The sequence below is a fragment of the Dipodomys ordii genome, unplaced genomic scaffold, assembly GCF_000151885.1.
Source record: "Dipodomys ordii isolate 6190 unplaced genomic scaffold, Dord_2.0 Scaffold6, whole genome shotgun sequence".
In the NCBI taxonomy this organism is placed as follows: Eukaryota; Metazoa; Chordata; class Mammalia; order Rodentia; family Heteromyidae; genus Dipodomys; species Dipodomys ordii.
Window position 1 is genome coordinate 6332285 of NW_012267222.1, and position 15484 is coordinate 6347768.

General features: G+C 48.1%; 1 protein-coding gene across 1 annotated transcript; it reads left to right on the forward strand.

Moving 5' to 3' along the window:
- The first annotated feature begins 1962 nt into the window (after window positions 1-1962).
- Window positions 1963-11774, forward strand: LOC105998443 (centromere protein S-like). The gene is made up of 5 exons (XM_013033153.1): window positions 1963-2104; window positions 4369-4492; window positions 5547-5580; window positions 8364-8430; window positions 11260-11774. Exons 1-5 carry the CDS (start codon window positions 2054-2056, stop codon window positions 11389-11391), a joined length of 408 nt encoding a protein of 135 aa, XP_012888607.1. The 5' UTR covers window positions 1963-2053; the 3' UTR covers window positions 11392-11774.
- Window positions 11775-15484: the final 3710 nt, after the last annotated feature.

The following is a 15484-nucleotide window of genomic DNA, read 5'->3' on the forward strand; positions in this document are numbered from 1 at the left end:
GTGGAATCCCACTATAACTCACTATTAAGATAGGTGGGCTGCCTGGCGCCGGTAGGTCACGCCTGTAATCCTAACTATTCAGAAGGCTAAGATCTGAGAATCACGGTTCAAAGCCAGCCTGGGCAAGAAAGTCCATGAGATTCTTATCTCCAGTTAGCCACCAGAAAACTGCAAGTGGCGCTGTGGCTCAAGTGGTACAGTGCTAACCTTAAGCTGAAGAGCTGAGGGTCAGTGCCCACGCCCAGAGTTCAAGCCCCACAACTGACAAAAATAAATAAAGTTATGGGTCAGGTGCAATGGCTATAATCCCAGCTATTTGGGAAGTACAGATTGGGAGGGTTGTGGTTCAAGGAAGTAGGACATCCAACGCCAAAAAAAAAAAAAAAAAGTTAGCAAGCCTTCCATCTCAACAAATAAACTGAGTGTGGTGGTTTGTACCTATGATCTAGCTACACAGGAGGCACAAGCCCTATCTGAAAAAATAACTAAAGTCAGAAAAGGGCTAGGGATGTGGCCTAACAAGTTCAAGGGGCTTAAGCTGGGAAAGTGGCTCAAGTGGTAGAGCGCTAGCCTTGAGCAAAAGAAGCTCAGTGTCAGTACCCAGGCCCTGAGTTCAAGCCCCAGGACTGGCAAAAAACAACCCCTACAAAAAAAAAAAAAAAACAAGTTCAAGGGGCTGTGTTCGAACAGCAGTATCATCACCACAAAGCAAAAAGAGTAGGGACTCAGTGGTAGAGAAAGCTTGCCTAGCAAGCATGAGGCTCCAGATTCATCCCCCAAAATGCAAATTATTTAAATTTATGCTTTACATTATGACAAAAAGGATACTCAGAACTCATCACTTCATTGTTATCCTATTCCACATTATTTACATGTATCTGTGTGTGGATTTGCTGTACCTTCTGCATTATGTGATCAAATGGTACTATCCCACACGGTGGCAGTACTGACACCCTGGAAACAAACAGATTCAATCTGTTAACTGTCGGCTTAACAGAGTGCTGGAGAACACACTGCTAGTGCAGATAAAACTTGACTGTATGTCCTCGCTGTTGTGATTACGTGGTGAATAGTCACAAATTGAGGAACTATTCTTCCAGTAGTTGAAGATTACTATTTGATTCAGCAAAGAAATCCTTTGTACAGATGATGGTCTGAAAGAATAAACTTGGGATGGAAGAAAAGGTCCAACAGGGCTTCATTGTTTTTCTTTATTTCCCCCTCTATGCTGGGAATGGAACCCAAAGCCACTCTGGAGCTGCAGCACTGAGCTATAACCCCAACTTCTATGTTTCCTTTTCGTTTGTTTGATTTTGAGACTGAGGGTTTTTTTTTGGGGGGGGTAATGGGTCTTGAGCTCAGATTCTTATGCTTTTGCTTGGCTCTTTTGCTCACAGCTGGTGCTTTGCCACTTGAGTCACACCTCCACTTCCAGCTTTTTGCTAGTTAACTGGAGATCAGTCTCTTGGATTTGTCTGCTCAAGTTGGCTTTGAATCTCCATCCTCAGCCTCCTGAGTAGCTTAAAGGCTCAATCCGTGTAACAGTTTTTTTAATATTTTTTTAAATTTTTTATTGTAAAGATACTATACAGAGGGTTACAGTTACATGAGTAAGGTAATGATTACACTTCCTCGTGTAACAGTTTTTTAAAAAATTGTTATTGTTATCACCCGTAAAGACAGCATTGCATTTCATAGTTGGCTCACGGTGGCTTCTACCTCCTCCTTTTCTATGTATTGTAACTATTTATTGCAACACATTCTGTACCTACATACAAAACGCTTCTGCTGAGAGCTCCTGGTTAAGCACCGGCCAGACCGACGGCTGGCGTGCCTCGGGGTCACGCCCCGCCTCGCAGGGCCGCCCTCCCAGAGACCCTGGCCGAGGGCGGCCGCCAGGGGGCGCGCGCGGGGCGGGAAGGGGAGGAGCTTCGCGCTTTGACCCCGCGCGCAGCCCGTCGCCCAGCGCCGCGGCGGGAAAACCCGATCGGACCGACGGTGCTGCCGTCTCCTTCTTCCACCTTCGCACTCCCGCGTGGTGCGGCTCACCGTGATGGAGGAGGGGGAGGAAGCCGAGGAGCAACAGCGATTCTCCTACCAGCAGGTACCGGACAAACGAGGTCCCGGCCAGGCCAGGGCCGCGCAGGGCGCTCCAGAGCCTCCGGAGCCCCGGCTGGCCTCTCCCCAGGGCCGTCCTGGCCTCCCGGGCGCAGTTGGACTGCGCACGCGCCGCTGCCGCGTGGGGGGCGTGTGCTGGTTCCCACGGCAACAGGGCGGGCCCCCCGGCGAATGACGTGGTGCGCTCCGAGGCCGACTCCAGGGCGGCGCCAGGGAGCCGGCGGGCTGTGAGCGTGGCGTGGGGCGGGCGAACAGAGGCTCAGGCCGGAGGATCTCGACTTCAAGGCCAGGGTGCGCTGCGCAAGGACACTGTCTTTAAAACCAAAAAACAGAGCCCGCTGCCGGTGGCTCACGCCTGTCATCCTAGCTACTCAGGAGGCTGAGATCTGAGGATCGAGGTTCAAAGCCACCGCGAGCAGGAAAAGTCCATGAGACTTTTATCACCAATAAACCACCAGAAAACAGGAGGTGGCGCTGTGGCTCAAGTGGTAGAGCACTAGCTTTGAGCACAGACGTTTATGGACCGCGCCAAGGCCCTGAGTTCAAGCCCCACGACCGACTATAATAGTAATAATAGTAATGATAATAATAATAATAAATCCTAAGTAGTGCACTGAGCGCCGGGCAGTAGAAACCAAAGCTGTGAAACGCAGACCCCTGGAGCCATTAACTGTCAGGCCTACAGAGGAGGAAATCGTTGCAGAGTTAGGATTCAGATCTTGGCAGGTCACCCTCTCCCAGAGCTCACCCTCAAGTCCTGGGTTCCCATTCTTAGCTACTCCAACTTGTGATTGCAGTCACACAAGTTTGTGCCCTAGGCTCAAACACAGTTTGAAAATTTTGAATTGGAACAGCTGCCTCTCCCGGTAGTGTTGAATGGATAGATAATGGCAGGCCAAGACTTTCACGGCTGCGTTTGTTAGGGGAATTCAGTCTTTCCTTTCATCAGCAGCACGATTCTAGTGTGGAGTCAGTCATGGGAATATTGCTCTGTGGCGAGTGGCAGCCTGCAAGGGGATTGGCCGGGAGAAGAAGGCAGAGCATTTTCTGCCTAGGAAGCCTGGAGTGTCAGCAGCTCTCATTCGGAGCCTTCACACCTTGCCGGAAGTGGAAGGAATAGTGGGGGGAGCACCCGGAGGCCATCACCAGCATTCACCTCTAGTTAACATTTTGTTCACAAACTCAGGAAGTGGAGGTGGGAAGAAGTTTGAAGCCAGCTCAGGCAAAAGTTACCAAGATCCCATTTCTGCTAATAAGCCTGGTGTGGTGGTTCATGTCTGTAGTGCCAGCTATGCAGGAGATCCTGCTCTGAGGTCAGCCTGGGCAGACATGTGAGACCCTACCTGAAAAATAACTAAAATAACCAAAGCAGAGCCACTTGAGTGCCTGCCTAATAAGCAAAAGACCCTGAGTTCAAGCCCCAGTCCTGCCCTTAAAGGGGGGTGGGATATGGTTTGCTCAAGGCTGGTGATATATACCCAGTAGCAAGGTGCTTACTTAGCATGTGCAAGGCACTGAGTTTGATTCCCAGTATGGCTAAAATGTGTTTGCTGGAAAGGCTGCTCAGGTGCACCCACAAACTTGCAAAGGCGGGTCAGGTGTGCTCTTCAGCCTTTCCTGGTGTCCTGTGCTTTTGTTCTTTGTGGTGTGTTAGCTGGGGGCTGCTGGGCACTGGTAATAGAGGGGTGGGATCCTGCTGGCTTTACTTGATTAACGACCCTAAGGGCCTAGTCCCTGTCTGGTTGATCAGCGTGTTCCCCAGACACTGAGCATGGGCCGTTACTCCTCGGGAATTGAGTGCTTAGTTGTGTAATAACTGGGGAAAGTCACACCCATCCTTGACTTCTCTCCCTGCTGACATGTCTTTCTTTCTTTTCTTTCTTTCTTTCCTTCCTTTCTCTTTTTTTTCTCTCTCTTTCCTTCCTTCCTTTTTTTTTTTTTTTTTTTGGTGAGTTGTGGGCTTGAGCTCTGGGCCTGGGTGCTGTCCCTCAGCTCTTCAGCTCAAGGCTGGCACTCTACCACTTGAGCCACAGTGCCACTTTTGGTTTTCTGATGGTTAATTGGAAATAAGAGTCTCATGGACATTCTTGCCCAGGCTGGCTTTGAACCGTGATCCTCATATCTCAGCCTCCTGAGTATCTAGGATTACAGGCGTGAGCCACCGACACCCGGCTTAATTTTTTTTTTTCTTAAGGCATGGAAAGCTCTTATTTGCAATCTTCCCATGAAATACTTTATTTTTCCCCCCAGAGGCTAAAGGCTGCAGTTCACTATACAGTTGGTTGTCTTTGCAAAGAAGTTGAGTTGGACAAAGAGATGCCATTCAGCAAACAGACCATCGCAGCAATTTCGGAGCTGACTTTTCGGCAGTGCGGTACGAAACCCCAGTCTTCCTCTGCTATAAATCCCAAAGCTTCGGCTGCCCGGCGGTGCTGTGGACCAGGCTGTGGCCGGAGCACACCTTACCTGCACAGAGCCATTTTTGGCCTCTGTCTTCATGCCCTTCTGGGACTGGGAGATTTGAATAGGAGAAGAATTATGAGGGTCCCCCCCCATTATACTAACATTGGGCCATTAGCACCTGTATTTTTATTATGTTTTAAACTGTCCTGATGGCTGGAACAGTACAGATTTTTAATTTCAATGCTTTAAACATTTTTATATCATCCATAGTTTGACAGTGTTGGTATTTCCTTATCTGGGGAAAATGAATGTCCTTGCAAGCACTAATTTGTTTAGCAGAATTTCAAGTGAAAGGATAGAGTGTAGAAAGCAAAGGTGAAGGGCTGGGACGGTGGCTCGGTGGTAGAGCGCTCGCCTCACACACAGGAGGTCCTGGGTTTGATTCTTCAGCACCACATAAGCAGAAAAAGCCGGAAGTGGTGCTGTGTTCCAAGTGGTAGAGCGCTAGCTTTGAGCTGAAGAGCTGAGGGACAGCGCCCACACCCAGAGCTCAAGGCCCATGACGGACAAAAAGAAAGCAGAGGTGAAGTCACAGTGGGTGGCAGTTGTTCGGAGAGACAAAGAAGTCGTGATGATTGAGACAGCTCTGTGCAGTTATGAAACCATGGGGCCCGTCTGAAGCACCTCTGTTCACCTTTGTTCACCTTTAAAAGGCTCTGTGGGTGCCTGGGAAGGTGGCTTAGTGGTAGAGTGCTTGCCTAGCATGCTTGAAGCCCTGGGTTTGATTTCTCAATACCACATACACAGAAAAAGCTAGAAGTGGCACTGTGGCGCAAGTGGTAGAGTTATCCTTGAGCAAAAGAAGCTCAGGGACAGTGCACAGGCCCTGGGTTCAAGCCAAAAAAAAAAAAAAAAAAGGCTCTGTGCTAGTACTCACTCTCCTGAGTATGTGAGATTTCATTTTTCCTCCTAAAATGAGGTAGAGGTAAAGGCAGCTAAAGCATTACCTTTTTTTTTTCTTTCAGATAATTTTGCCAAAGACCTTGAGATGTTTGCAAGGTGGGTAGAGAGCTTGATGGTGTGATGCTTATGTTTATGTTTTATTGACTCTGTCCATCTGCTGGCGCGTCGGCTCTTTGTGGGAACGAAGTGGTCGGGGAGGGCAGGCCAGGCCTGGCCCGGCAGCGTGCGCATGGCTCATCATTCTGCAGGAATAGAACATCTGCTGTAATCACGTTGATTCACACTTGTCTTGGCAGTTTTTAAAGTTCTCCAAGTATATTTCTGGCCTTTTTTTAAACCATTCTTCAGTTCCAGGTTGAAAATATGAGTAATGTCCCCAGGACGCTGATTGTGTGTGGTGGGGAGGTTGTGGGCGGGGCGGGGAGGGAGGTTTAGGGGGAGGTTGATCATTTTGGAAACCAGGTGTGAGCCTGAGAATGGCCCATGCTACGAGGCCGGGGCCTCACGTGTGCGCAGTGATCGCCTGCAGGTGTGCACATGATGACAGGCAAGGCTGTTACCGCCACAGTTGTGAAAAGAGGGGGGGACTCGATTTCACCCTTTGAAGCTGGGGCTTTTACAGGTGATTTATGGTCTTCTCTTCAATTAGTACCACAGGTAATTGGAAACAATCGCCACGAATTGCTTTTATGCCTCAGTTGGAATGACGAAGGCCTGACAGAGCTAAAGCTTTTTAATTTGCGACACTTCTGATTGGTGCCAGCCTTTCCTCCACCCCATACTTTTCACCTTGCTCCCGTTAGCTCTTTGTTTCTGGGATGAATGTTTTGAATGAATTAAAGCAGTAGGTTCTCAGAGGGCAGGCTCTAAATCTCTCCTATGCCTGTATATATCAGTTCCTAAAAACCGCTTAGCATCATCCACTTGGCCAAGAGCACAGGGGTATTATGGGATGCGTATTCATCGTTAATTCAGACAGGTGGCCTTAGATTACCCTCCACGACGTCCCATGAAATATGCGTTCCGTCTTCACTTGCCATCTTTGTGCTAGCTGTGGAAATCAATGAAAAACTTAAAGTACTTTCATAAAAATTCCAGAAACCAAAATGAAAGTAGAGGCCGGAGGTCGACCCTGTAGAGGCTCGCCTCGCATGTGTCAGGCCTTGGGTTCCATCCCTGGTGCGCATGCGTGCACATGTACACACACAATACATTAGGAATCTATAGCATGGTACCATATTATTGAGCTTTTAGGTCTTGCTGTGTAGTCCAGGTTGCCCTCAAACTTGGAGTCTTCATATCTGCTGAATGCTGGGATTACAGGCATTGCCACTGTATTTGACTCGGGGTTAGTTTGCTTTTTTCTTCTGAGACAAGGTCTTTCAGTATAGCCCAGGATGGCCTCAAACTCCTGGTCCTCCTGCCTTATTCTCCTGAGTACCTGGATTACAGGTGTGCGCCCCCATGCATGGCTCCGTGTGTGTATATATGTGTGTGTGTTTGGTGGCACTGGTGGTTGAACTCTCCCACTTGAGCCTAATCTTAGCTACTCAGGATTCTGAGATCGAGGGTTGCAGTTTGAAGCCAGCCAGGCAGAACAGTCCATGAGACTCTTATCTCCAGTAAACTACTCAGAAAAAGCTGGACATGGTGCTGTGACCCAAGTGGTAGAACACTAGCCTTGAGCACAAAGAGGCTCAGGAACAGCACCCAGGCCCTGGATTCAAGCCCCAGACTGGCGGGAAAAAATATAAAAGGGAGAAAAAGCTAAGCAAGAGCAAGGGGTTTTGATGAGTTCAAGCCCTGGTGCCAGTGTGCATGCATATGTACACACACACACACACACACACACAATGACAGCAGATGTTGTGAATCACAACATCTGTTGTGAAATGGCACATGATGATACTGTACATTTAGGAAGATGTATAAGATTATTGGTGGAACAATGGAGCAGTATTTCTGGTGATTTCATCTTTAGCTTGGCAGACACTCAGTGAGGACCAGTATGTGCTGACTGCTTTATTAAGGATCCAGAGATCCCGCTTCTGCTTATGAAGTTCTTATTTTGGGCTGAAGTTAGTATTGGCCAGAAATGTAATCAGAGCAATAAATAACGGAATAGAGCTTACTTCACATGGTCTTTCCTAGCAAGGAAAAGATGACCAGGATGAGAGCTTTGGTCCAGGTTGTGAGCAAGAAACAGCCTCCAAGCCAGAAAACTGGAAGTGGCGCTGTGGCTCAAGTGGTAGAGCACTTGCCTTGAGCTGAAGCGCTGAGGGACAGCGCCCAGGCCCAGAGTTCAAGCCCCATGACCGACCAAAAAACAACAAACCAAAACCCAAAAGCAGCCTCAGTGTGCAGGGCGCTCTTGTTCCCCCTCAGCTGCTGTGAGCCACAGCTGGCGGGGCAGGGGTCCCAAGGATCTGCATGTGCTTTGTCTCTAATTCAGCCCTTAGAAATCACTTTCCGGATCTTCGCCACACTTCACAGCGATTCTTTGTTCAACTATTTAATGTCTATTTAAGCAGAGGTGATCTGTGAGGTTTGAGGGTGATTTTCTTTTTCCTCCCTCCACTAAAGTTGCTCCCTGAGCATCTTGCTCTTTCTAGGCTGCTCCTGGAAGGGCTTCGGTCGGCTCCTTCGCGTTCCGCAGCCGCTCCCCACCCCTCCCCAGTGGGCAGGTGGACTCTGCTGGCCCTCCGTCTCCCTCTTCGCTTGGCATCGTGCCTCAGAACCTCACTTGCATGTCTGTCCTTGTTCCTTAATGTCCTTCATCTTAAAAGATGGGCTGCTTCCAGATCCTTGAGCTTTTATATTTCATCCCAGCTTTCAACACTAGCAAACATGTTGGTGACTTGTTTCTGCCCTTTCCACAGACACGCGAAAAGAAGCACAATTAACACCGACGATGTGAAGCTCTTAGCGAGGAGGAGTAATTCACTGGTGAGAGGCAAATCTCTTTCCTCTCTCCCCTTTTCAATCAGAATACATTATTCCCAGTTAATCACCGGAAGCCAGGAGTTATTCCCCAGGGCACCTTGCCTTAACAACTGGAGCTGGTTGAGCCATTCAGACCTGCCTGTAATTTATAATCTACCTTTCTGTCTTTCTTTCTTTTCATTATGATGGATCTTGCAAAGCCAATTTGAGATTTTCTAATCAGGAGTCTGTAGATTTTATAACGTGCCTCTTCTGTAATATTTCAAAACTTTTACTCCCGTGTTTTATTCACACCATGTTGTGCATGGTTAGGGGCTGGTCTGTGTGGGTGATTAGCTTATCCCACACTTCTGACGGACCCAGGGTGGAAGAAGTTTCTGTAAAACTGACTGTGCAGGAAAAGGCATGTTTTCCCTGTTTTCAAGTGTAGAAATTATTTTGACCAAGTCCTCATTTCCCAGGTGATAACACTTGGCACCCCGGGGCCCCCAGGCGGGTGGCCAGGGTCAGTGGACAGAGCCAGGACACACAAGGGCAGTATTCTTTGTTTCTTTGTACTATGTTCCATCTCTGTCTCCAGAACATTCCTAGCATACAGGAAGGGCTCAATAAATAGATTTTCAGTGAATGTGTTTGCATGGCTCTTGAGACAGTCCACAAGGACTTTGTTTTTGCTTTTGCTTCCCCCATCTGACCTGGAACTCTGGAGCTCAAGTTATTCTCTGTTTCCTGAGTAACTAAGACTGTAGGCTTCCCTGCTTGCCTGGCTTATATAGACTTACTGTGTGCGCGCGCGTGCATGTGCAGGCGCTCCTGTACTAAGTTTGCTAGTACTGGGGATGCACTTGGCCTAGGTGGTATCCCTTAGTCTTTTCACTCAAAGCTGGTGCTCTACCTCTTGAGCAGCAACTCCACCCAACTTTTTGCTTTTTTTTTTGTTGTTGTTGGGAACAGGGCTTGAACTCTGGGCCTGGGCGCTGTCCCTCAGCTCTTAGCTCAAGACTAGAGCTCTACCACTTAAGCCACAGCACCACTTCCGATTTTCTGAGTGGGTTATTGGAGATAAAGAGACTCATGGACTTTTCCTACCTGGGCTGGGTTTGAACTGTGATACTCAGATCTCAGCCTTCTGAGTAGCTAGGATTACAGGCATGAGCCACCGGTGCCCAGCTTTTGCTAATTATTTTGGAGACAGAGTCTCACCAGTCTGGACTGGTTTGAACTACCATTTTGTAGATCTTAGCCTTCTGAGCAATTATGATTATAGGTGTGAAGCACCTGTGCCTCAGGCACTTGTGCTTTAACAGTATATTTGTGACTGGTGTGCCTGCTACGAACTCCCCTGCTTTTTATTTTATTTTATTTTGTGCCAATACTGGAGCTTGAACTCAGGGCCTGCACTCTCACTTTACATTTGCTGAAGACTGTCATGATACCTTGAGCCACTTCTGGCATTTTGCTGGTAAAAGTCTCATGTTAGTCAGGTATCAGTGGCTCATGCCTATAATCTTAGCTACTAGGAGTCTGAGATCTGAGGATTGTAGTTTGAGGCCAGCACAGGCAGGAATGTCTGTGAGACACTTTTTTTGGGGGGGTTGTGCTCGAACTCTGGGCCTGGGCACTGTCCCTTAGCTCTTCAGCTCAAGGCTAGTGCTCTACCGCTTGAGCCACAGCACCACTTCTGGCTTTTTCTGCTTATGTGGTGCTAAGGAATTGAACCCAGGGCCTCATGCATGCAAGGCAAGCGCTCTACCACTCAGCCACCTTTCCTGTGAGACTCTGATTTCCAATTAACCACCAAAAAATTGGAAGTGGCTCAAGTGGTAGCCTTGAGCAAAAAAGTTCAGGGACAGCACCCAGACCAAGAATTGAAGCCACACAAGGTACCTACATTCAAAAAAGTATCATGGACTTTTCTGTCCAGGCTGGCTTTAGACTTTAGTCCTCAGCTGTCCCTCTCCTGAGTAGCTAGATAAAAGTCTCATGATTACAGACATGAGCCACCAACACTCAGCTTTTGTTTTTATGTTTTTTTGTTGGTTGTAGGACTTGAACTCAGGGCCTGGACGCTGTCCCTGAGCCTCTTTGGGCTCAAAGCTAGCACTCTACCACTTAATCCACAGCACCACTTCCATTTTTGAGTAGTTAATTGGAGATAAGAGTTTCACAGGGACTTGTCAGGCTGGCTCCGAACCCGATCCTCAGATTTCAGCCTCCTGAGTAGCTAGGATTACAGGCATGAGCCACTGGTGCCCAGCCAGCTTTTGTTTTTGAAACAAACTGTTTATGCAGTCCAGGCTGGCCTTGAACTCTGATGTCTCAGCCTCCTGAATGCTGGGTTACAGGTGTGTGTTCTCACTCTTGGTTAAACTTTACTATGTTGTTGTTGTTGGTGGTGGTGGTGGTGGTCATGGGACTTGAACTCTGGGCCTGGGTGCTGTGCCTCAGCTCTTCAGCTCAAGGCTAGTGCTCTACCAATTGAGCTACAGTACTACTTCCAGTTTTCTGGTGGTTTATTGGAGATGAGACTTTCCTGCCCAGGCTGGCTTTGAACGGTGATCCTCAGATCTCAGCCTCCTGAGTAGCTAGGATTACAGGTATGAATGAGTCACTGGCCCCTGGCTAAACTTTACATTTTTAACTTTTTAAATTACTCAAGGAATTTTTACATTGATAAATAGTTCTTGGGAAGACATATTTTTTTTCCACCCAAATTCTTTAGGTAGAAATGGTTAGGATGGGTGTAGTTTGGTTATTTTTCCCTCAGGTGTATACAGTGTTTTCCCACCAGTTTTAAATACAGTAATACAGCCTCCTTTTGTTTTCTTGTAGCTAAAATACATCACAGAGAAGAATGAGGAGATTGCTCAGTTTAATCTAGAACGAAAAACAAAGAAGAAAAAGAAATTGGAGGATGGAAACAAAAACCCCAGGGAGCACGCAGACGAAGAGATGGTAGAGTGAGAGCGAAGTGCTTTCTCTGCTGTGGAATAAGGCGGCCTTCAGCAGGTAGAGCTGCCTCAGCCCTGAGTAGTGTCACCAAGGGAATCCTTTCTTCCTTTTTTTCCAGGAGTAGCAAAACTATTGGAATGTGGCTAAGGGCCGAATAGGCAGCCTTGCCAAGAGGCAGAGGCTGCTGCTGCCTGTGCTGGTGTGGGCTTGGGGACAGGCTTTAATGGTGTTACTTGAGATTCTTCTGATTGGCTGCTGCTTGCCCATGGGCCTTGCTGATTGGTTGTTTCTCTCTCTCTGAACATGGTTTTGACTTCCTTGGTATTTTATTCCCACCATGCCTCCCTCTGTAAGGGGAACTTTACTCCACATACCCCTCCCCTCCACCCCCCCCCCCCCCCCCCCCCCCCCCCCCCCCCCCCCCACCGCGACAACAAATTCAGTTCTGACTTAAGTGGAGGTCTCATCTTGGACTTGCTTAGAGATGGGTAGAGTTATAATGATGTCCCTGCCTGCCACAAAGTGAATTCTGACAGGATAAATAGAGATGCTTTCAAAGAAAAAAAAAATGGTGAGGTGGCTTATGTGCTGTATTTTGTAAGCCATTAACTTCAGAAGCTAGTTTAAAAGAAAGCTGGGGATTCCAGCAAAATATCTCCATGTCTTCTTCAAGCCTGTGAGAAAGGCCTGAGTGTGAACGCTATGTCCCATGACTTCAGTATCCAGCAGCTGGTAAAATGTTGTTAGCAATTAAATGACTGATTTTTTTTTTCACACAGAAATCATGGTTATTTCTTCACTATATTACATCTTCTAGTTTAGTGCAGCCTAGGTGAATAAAGCTGTATTTATTTAGCTCTCTGACTAATAGTGTTGTTTTTAAACCTGTGCCACTTTAGTTGCCATATCAGAAATGGTATTTAAATAGTATTTCATACTTTTTTTTTTGTCGGTCATGGGGCTTGAACTCTGGGCTTGGGCGCTATCCCTCAGCTTTTCAGCTCAAGGCAAGCACTCTACCACTTGAGCCACAGCGCTACTTCCGGTTTTCTAGTGGTTTATTGGAGATAAGAGTCTCATGGACTTTCCTGCCTGGGCTGACTTTGAACCCTGATCCTCAGATCGCAGCCTCTTAGAAGCTAGGATTATAGGCATGAGCCACCAACGCCCAGCCTTTCCTTTCTTACTTTTTTTTAAAGAGAGAGAGAGAGTGTGTGTTTGTGTGTGTGTGTGTGTGCGCGCGCACGCTCGCTGAGACTTGAATTCAGGGCCTGGGCATTGTCCCTCAGTTTCTCTTTCTTAAGACAAGTACTCTATCACTTGAGCCATAGCTTTACTTTTTTACTTCTTTGTGTTTTGTGTTTTTTTTTTTTTGCCAGTCCTGTGCTTGACCTCAGGGCCTGGGCACTGTCCCTGAGCTGCTTTTACTCAACACTAGCACTCCACCACTTGAGCTACAGCGGCTTCATGTATGCTAGGCAAGCACTGCACCACTAAGCCACATTCTCAGCTCTACTTTTGACTTTTTGATGGTTAAGTAAAGATAAGAATCTCATGGAGGGCTGGGAAGGTGGCTCAGTGGTAGAGCGCTCGCCTCGCACGCATTAGGCCCTGGGTTTGATTCCTCAGCACCACATAAGAAAAAAGCCGGAAGTGGCACTGTGGCTCAAGTGGTAGCATGCTGGTCTTGAGCTGAAGAGCTGAGGGACAGCGCCCAGGCCCAGAGTTCAAGCCCCATGACTTACTAAAACAATAAAAAAAAAAATTAAAAAAAAGAAGAATCTCATGGATAAGCTGGGCACTGCCTGTAATCCTAGCTACTCAGGAGGCTGAGATCTTAGGATCATGGTTCAAAGGCAACCTGGGCAGGAAAGTCCAAGAGACTCTTATCTCCAATAAACCACCAGAAAACCAGAAGTGGTGCTGTGGCTTAAGCGGTAGAGCACTTGCTTTGAGTTGAAGAGCTGAGGGACAGCACCCAGGCCCAGAGTTCAAGCCCCACGACCGACAAGAAAAAAGAATCTCATGGACTTTCCTGCATGGGTTAGCTTTGAACCATGATCCTCAGAGCTCAGCCTTCTAAGTAGCTAGGATTACAGGTGTGAGCCACTGGTGCTCCTCTGTTTATTTGGTTGTAGGCCTTGAATTTAGGGACTGGGTGCTGTCTCTAAGCTCTTTTGCTCACGGCTAGCATTCTACCACTTAGAGCCATTGCTCCACTTCTGGTTTTCTGGTGGTTCATTGGAAAGAAGAGTCTCATGGACTTTATTCCTCAGGCTGCCTTCAAACTGTGATTCTCAGATCTCAGCCTCCTGAGTAACTAGGATTATGAGAGTGAGTCACCATCACCTGGCAGATCTTAATTTGCATCTTGATTTACCAATTTAGTAGCTGTGTGAATTTCAGAGGAGTGTGTGTGTGTGTGTGTGTGTGTGTGTGTGTGTGTGTGTGTGTCCGTCCGTCTGTGTTCATGTCCATCTGTCCGTCCTAGGGCTTGAACTCAGGGCCTGGGTGCTGTTCCTGAGTTTTTTTGCCTCAAGGCTAAATACTCTACAACTTGAGCCACAGCTCCACTTCTGGCTTTTTCTGAGTAGTTTATTGAAGAGCCTCACTGATTTTCTTGCCTCATGGTCCTCAGATCTTAGCCTCCTGAGTAGCTTGGATTACAGGCAAGAGCCACCAGCACCTCACAATTTCAGTGATTTTTGTGGTTTTCTTTCTTTCTTTTTCTTTCTTTGTGCCCCATTGGGGCTTGAGTTGGGGTCTGTGTGCTGACCCTGAGCCTGTGCACGAGGCTGGAGCCCTCCACTTGAGACATACACGAGTGTTGGTCTTTGTCCTCTGTGGGGGTTGGGGAACCACCAGAGTGGGGCCTGGCCGTGCCAGGGTCTGTGGGATCTGTGGGTTTGTTGGAGACGGGGGCGGGGGAGGGCTTGTAGCTCCTCTCGCACCCGCTACCCAGGCACGGGTACGGCCTGCGCTGCAGCAGGCGGTGCTAGGGGCAGTAGCCGGCTCATCCTTGCCTGGATCCAGCGGACCCAGAGGTGCTGCCACTGCGTCCTCCTGAGCCCTCGTCGCTGGCGTCTCGGTGCGTTTGTTTTTCTCTTTGGTGCTGGGAATGGAAGCAGGCGTCACACATGCTCCGCACGTACTCTCCCAAGCTGTGTCCAGCCCCTCAGTCAGACTTTCTATTTGGGCAGATTTTCGTATTTTAAGCTTCTTATCCAAGGCTAATTTTATGTTAAATCACTTGGTTTTGTTCTCATGGCTTCCTGCTGGCTATAGGCATAATTACGAGGAAGTAGAACTTTCTCAGAAGCAAGCACACATGCATTCCAAAATAAGAGCAAATTCACTCTAAACACAGGAAAAGACCTGAGGGTTTAATTAAGGGGCTAAATCCAACCCCCAAATGCTTTTGTGGGCCTTGATTGCTTGGCTCGTGCGTCATTGCATGTGAGTGTGAGGAGAGGCGTCGCGGTTTATGACCAACATGGATAGACACAAAAACCACTGGCCCTGGAGCCTTCATCTCCAAAGAAGACGCGTACATCCACAAACGCAGGTTCAGGTCTCGGGGCTTCCAAGGATGGGCGATGCCAGAGCTGGAAGGAGGTGGCCGTGTGTGTGCGGGCTGCTGCTGCTGCTGCTCTGGGGCACCGCGGCTACTCACCCGGAGCGGGGTGCCACCGGCCAGGACGGCGTGGTGAGTAGGCCCTGTTTGCCTAGCTAGCCTGTTCTCAGCTTGTCTCTTTTTTTCCTTTTTTTTTTTATTTTTTATTTTGGTGCTAGTACTGGGGCTTAGGACCTTGGTACTGTCCCTGAGCTTTTCCCTCAAAGCTGATGCTCTACCACTTAAGCCATACCTGCACTTACAGCTTTTTGCTGGTTAATTGGAAATAAGAGTCTCACAGACTTTTCCTGCCCAGGCTAGTTTCTACCCTTGATCCTTAGATCTCAGTCTCCTGAGTAGCTAGGATTACATGCATGAGCCACTACAACCCAGCTTCAGCTTCTCTATTGGCATTGTGACCGTCATGTGGGATTCTGGAAGGTCCCATTGAGACCACATTTACCTCTGTAAGATCTCTGCATTCGGGGGAGC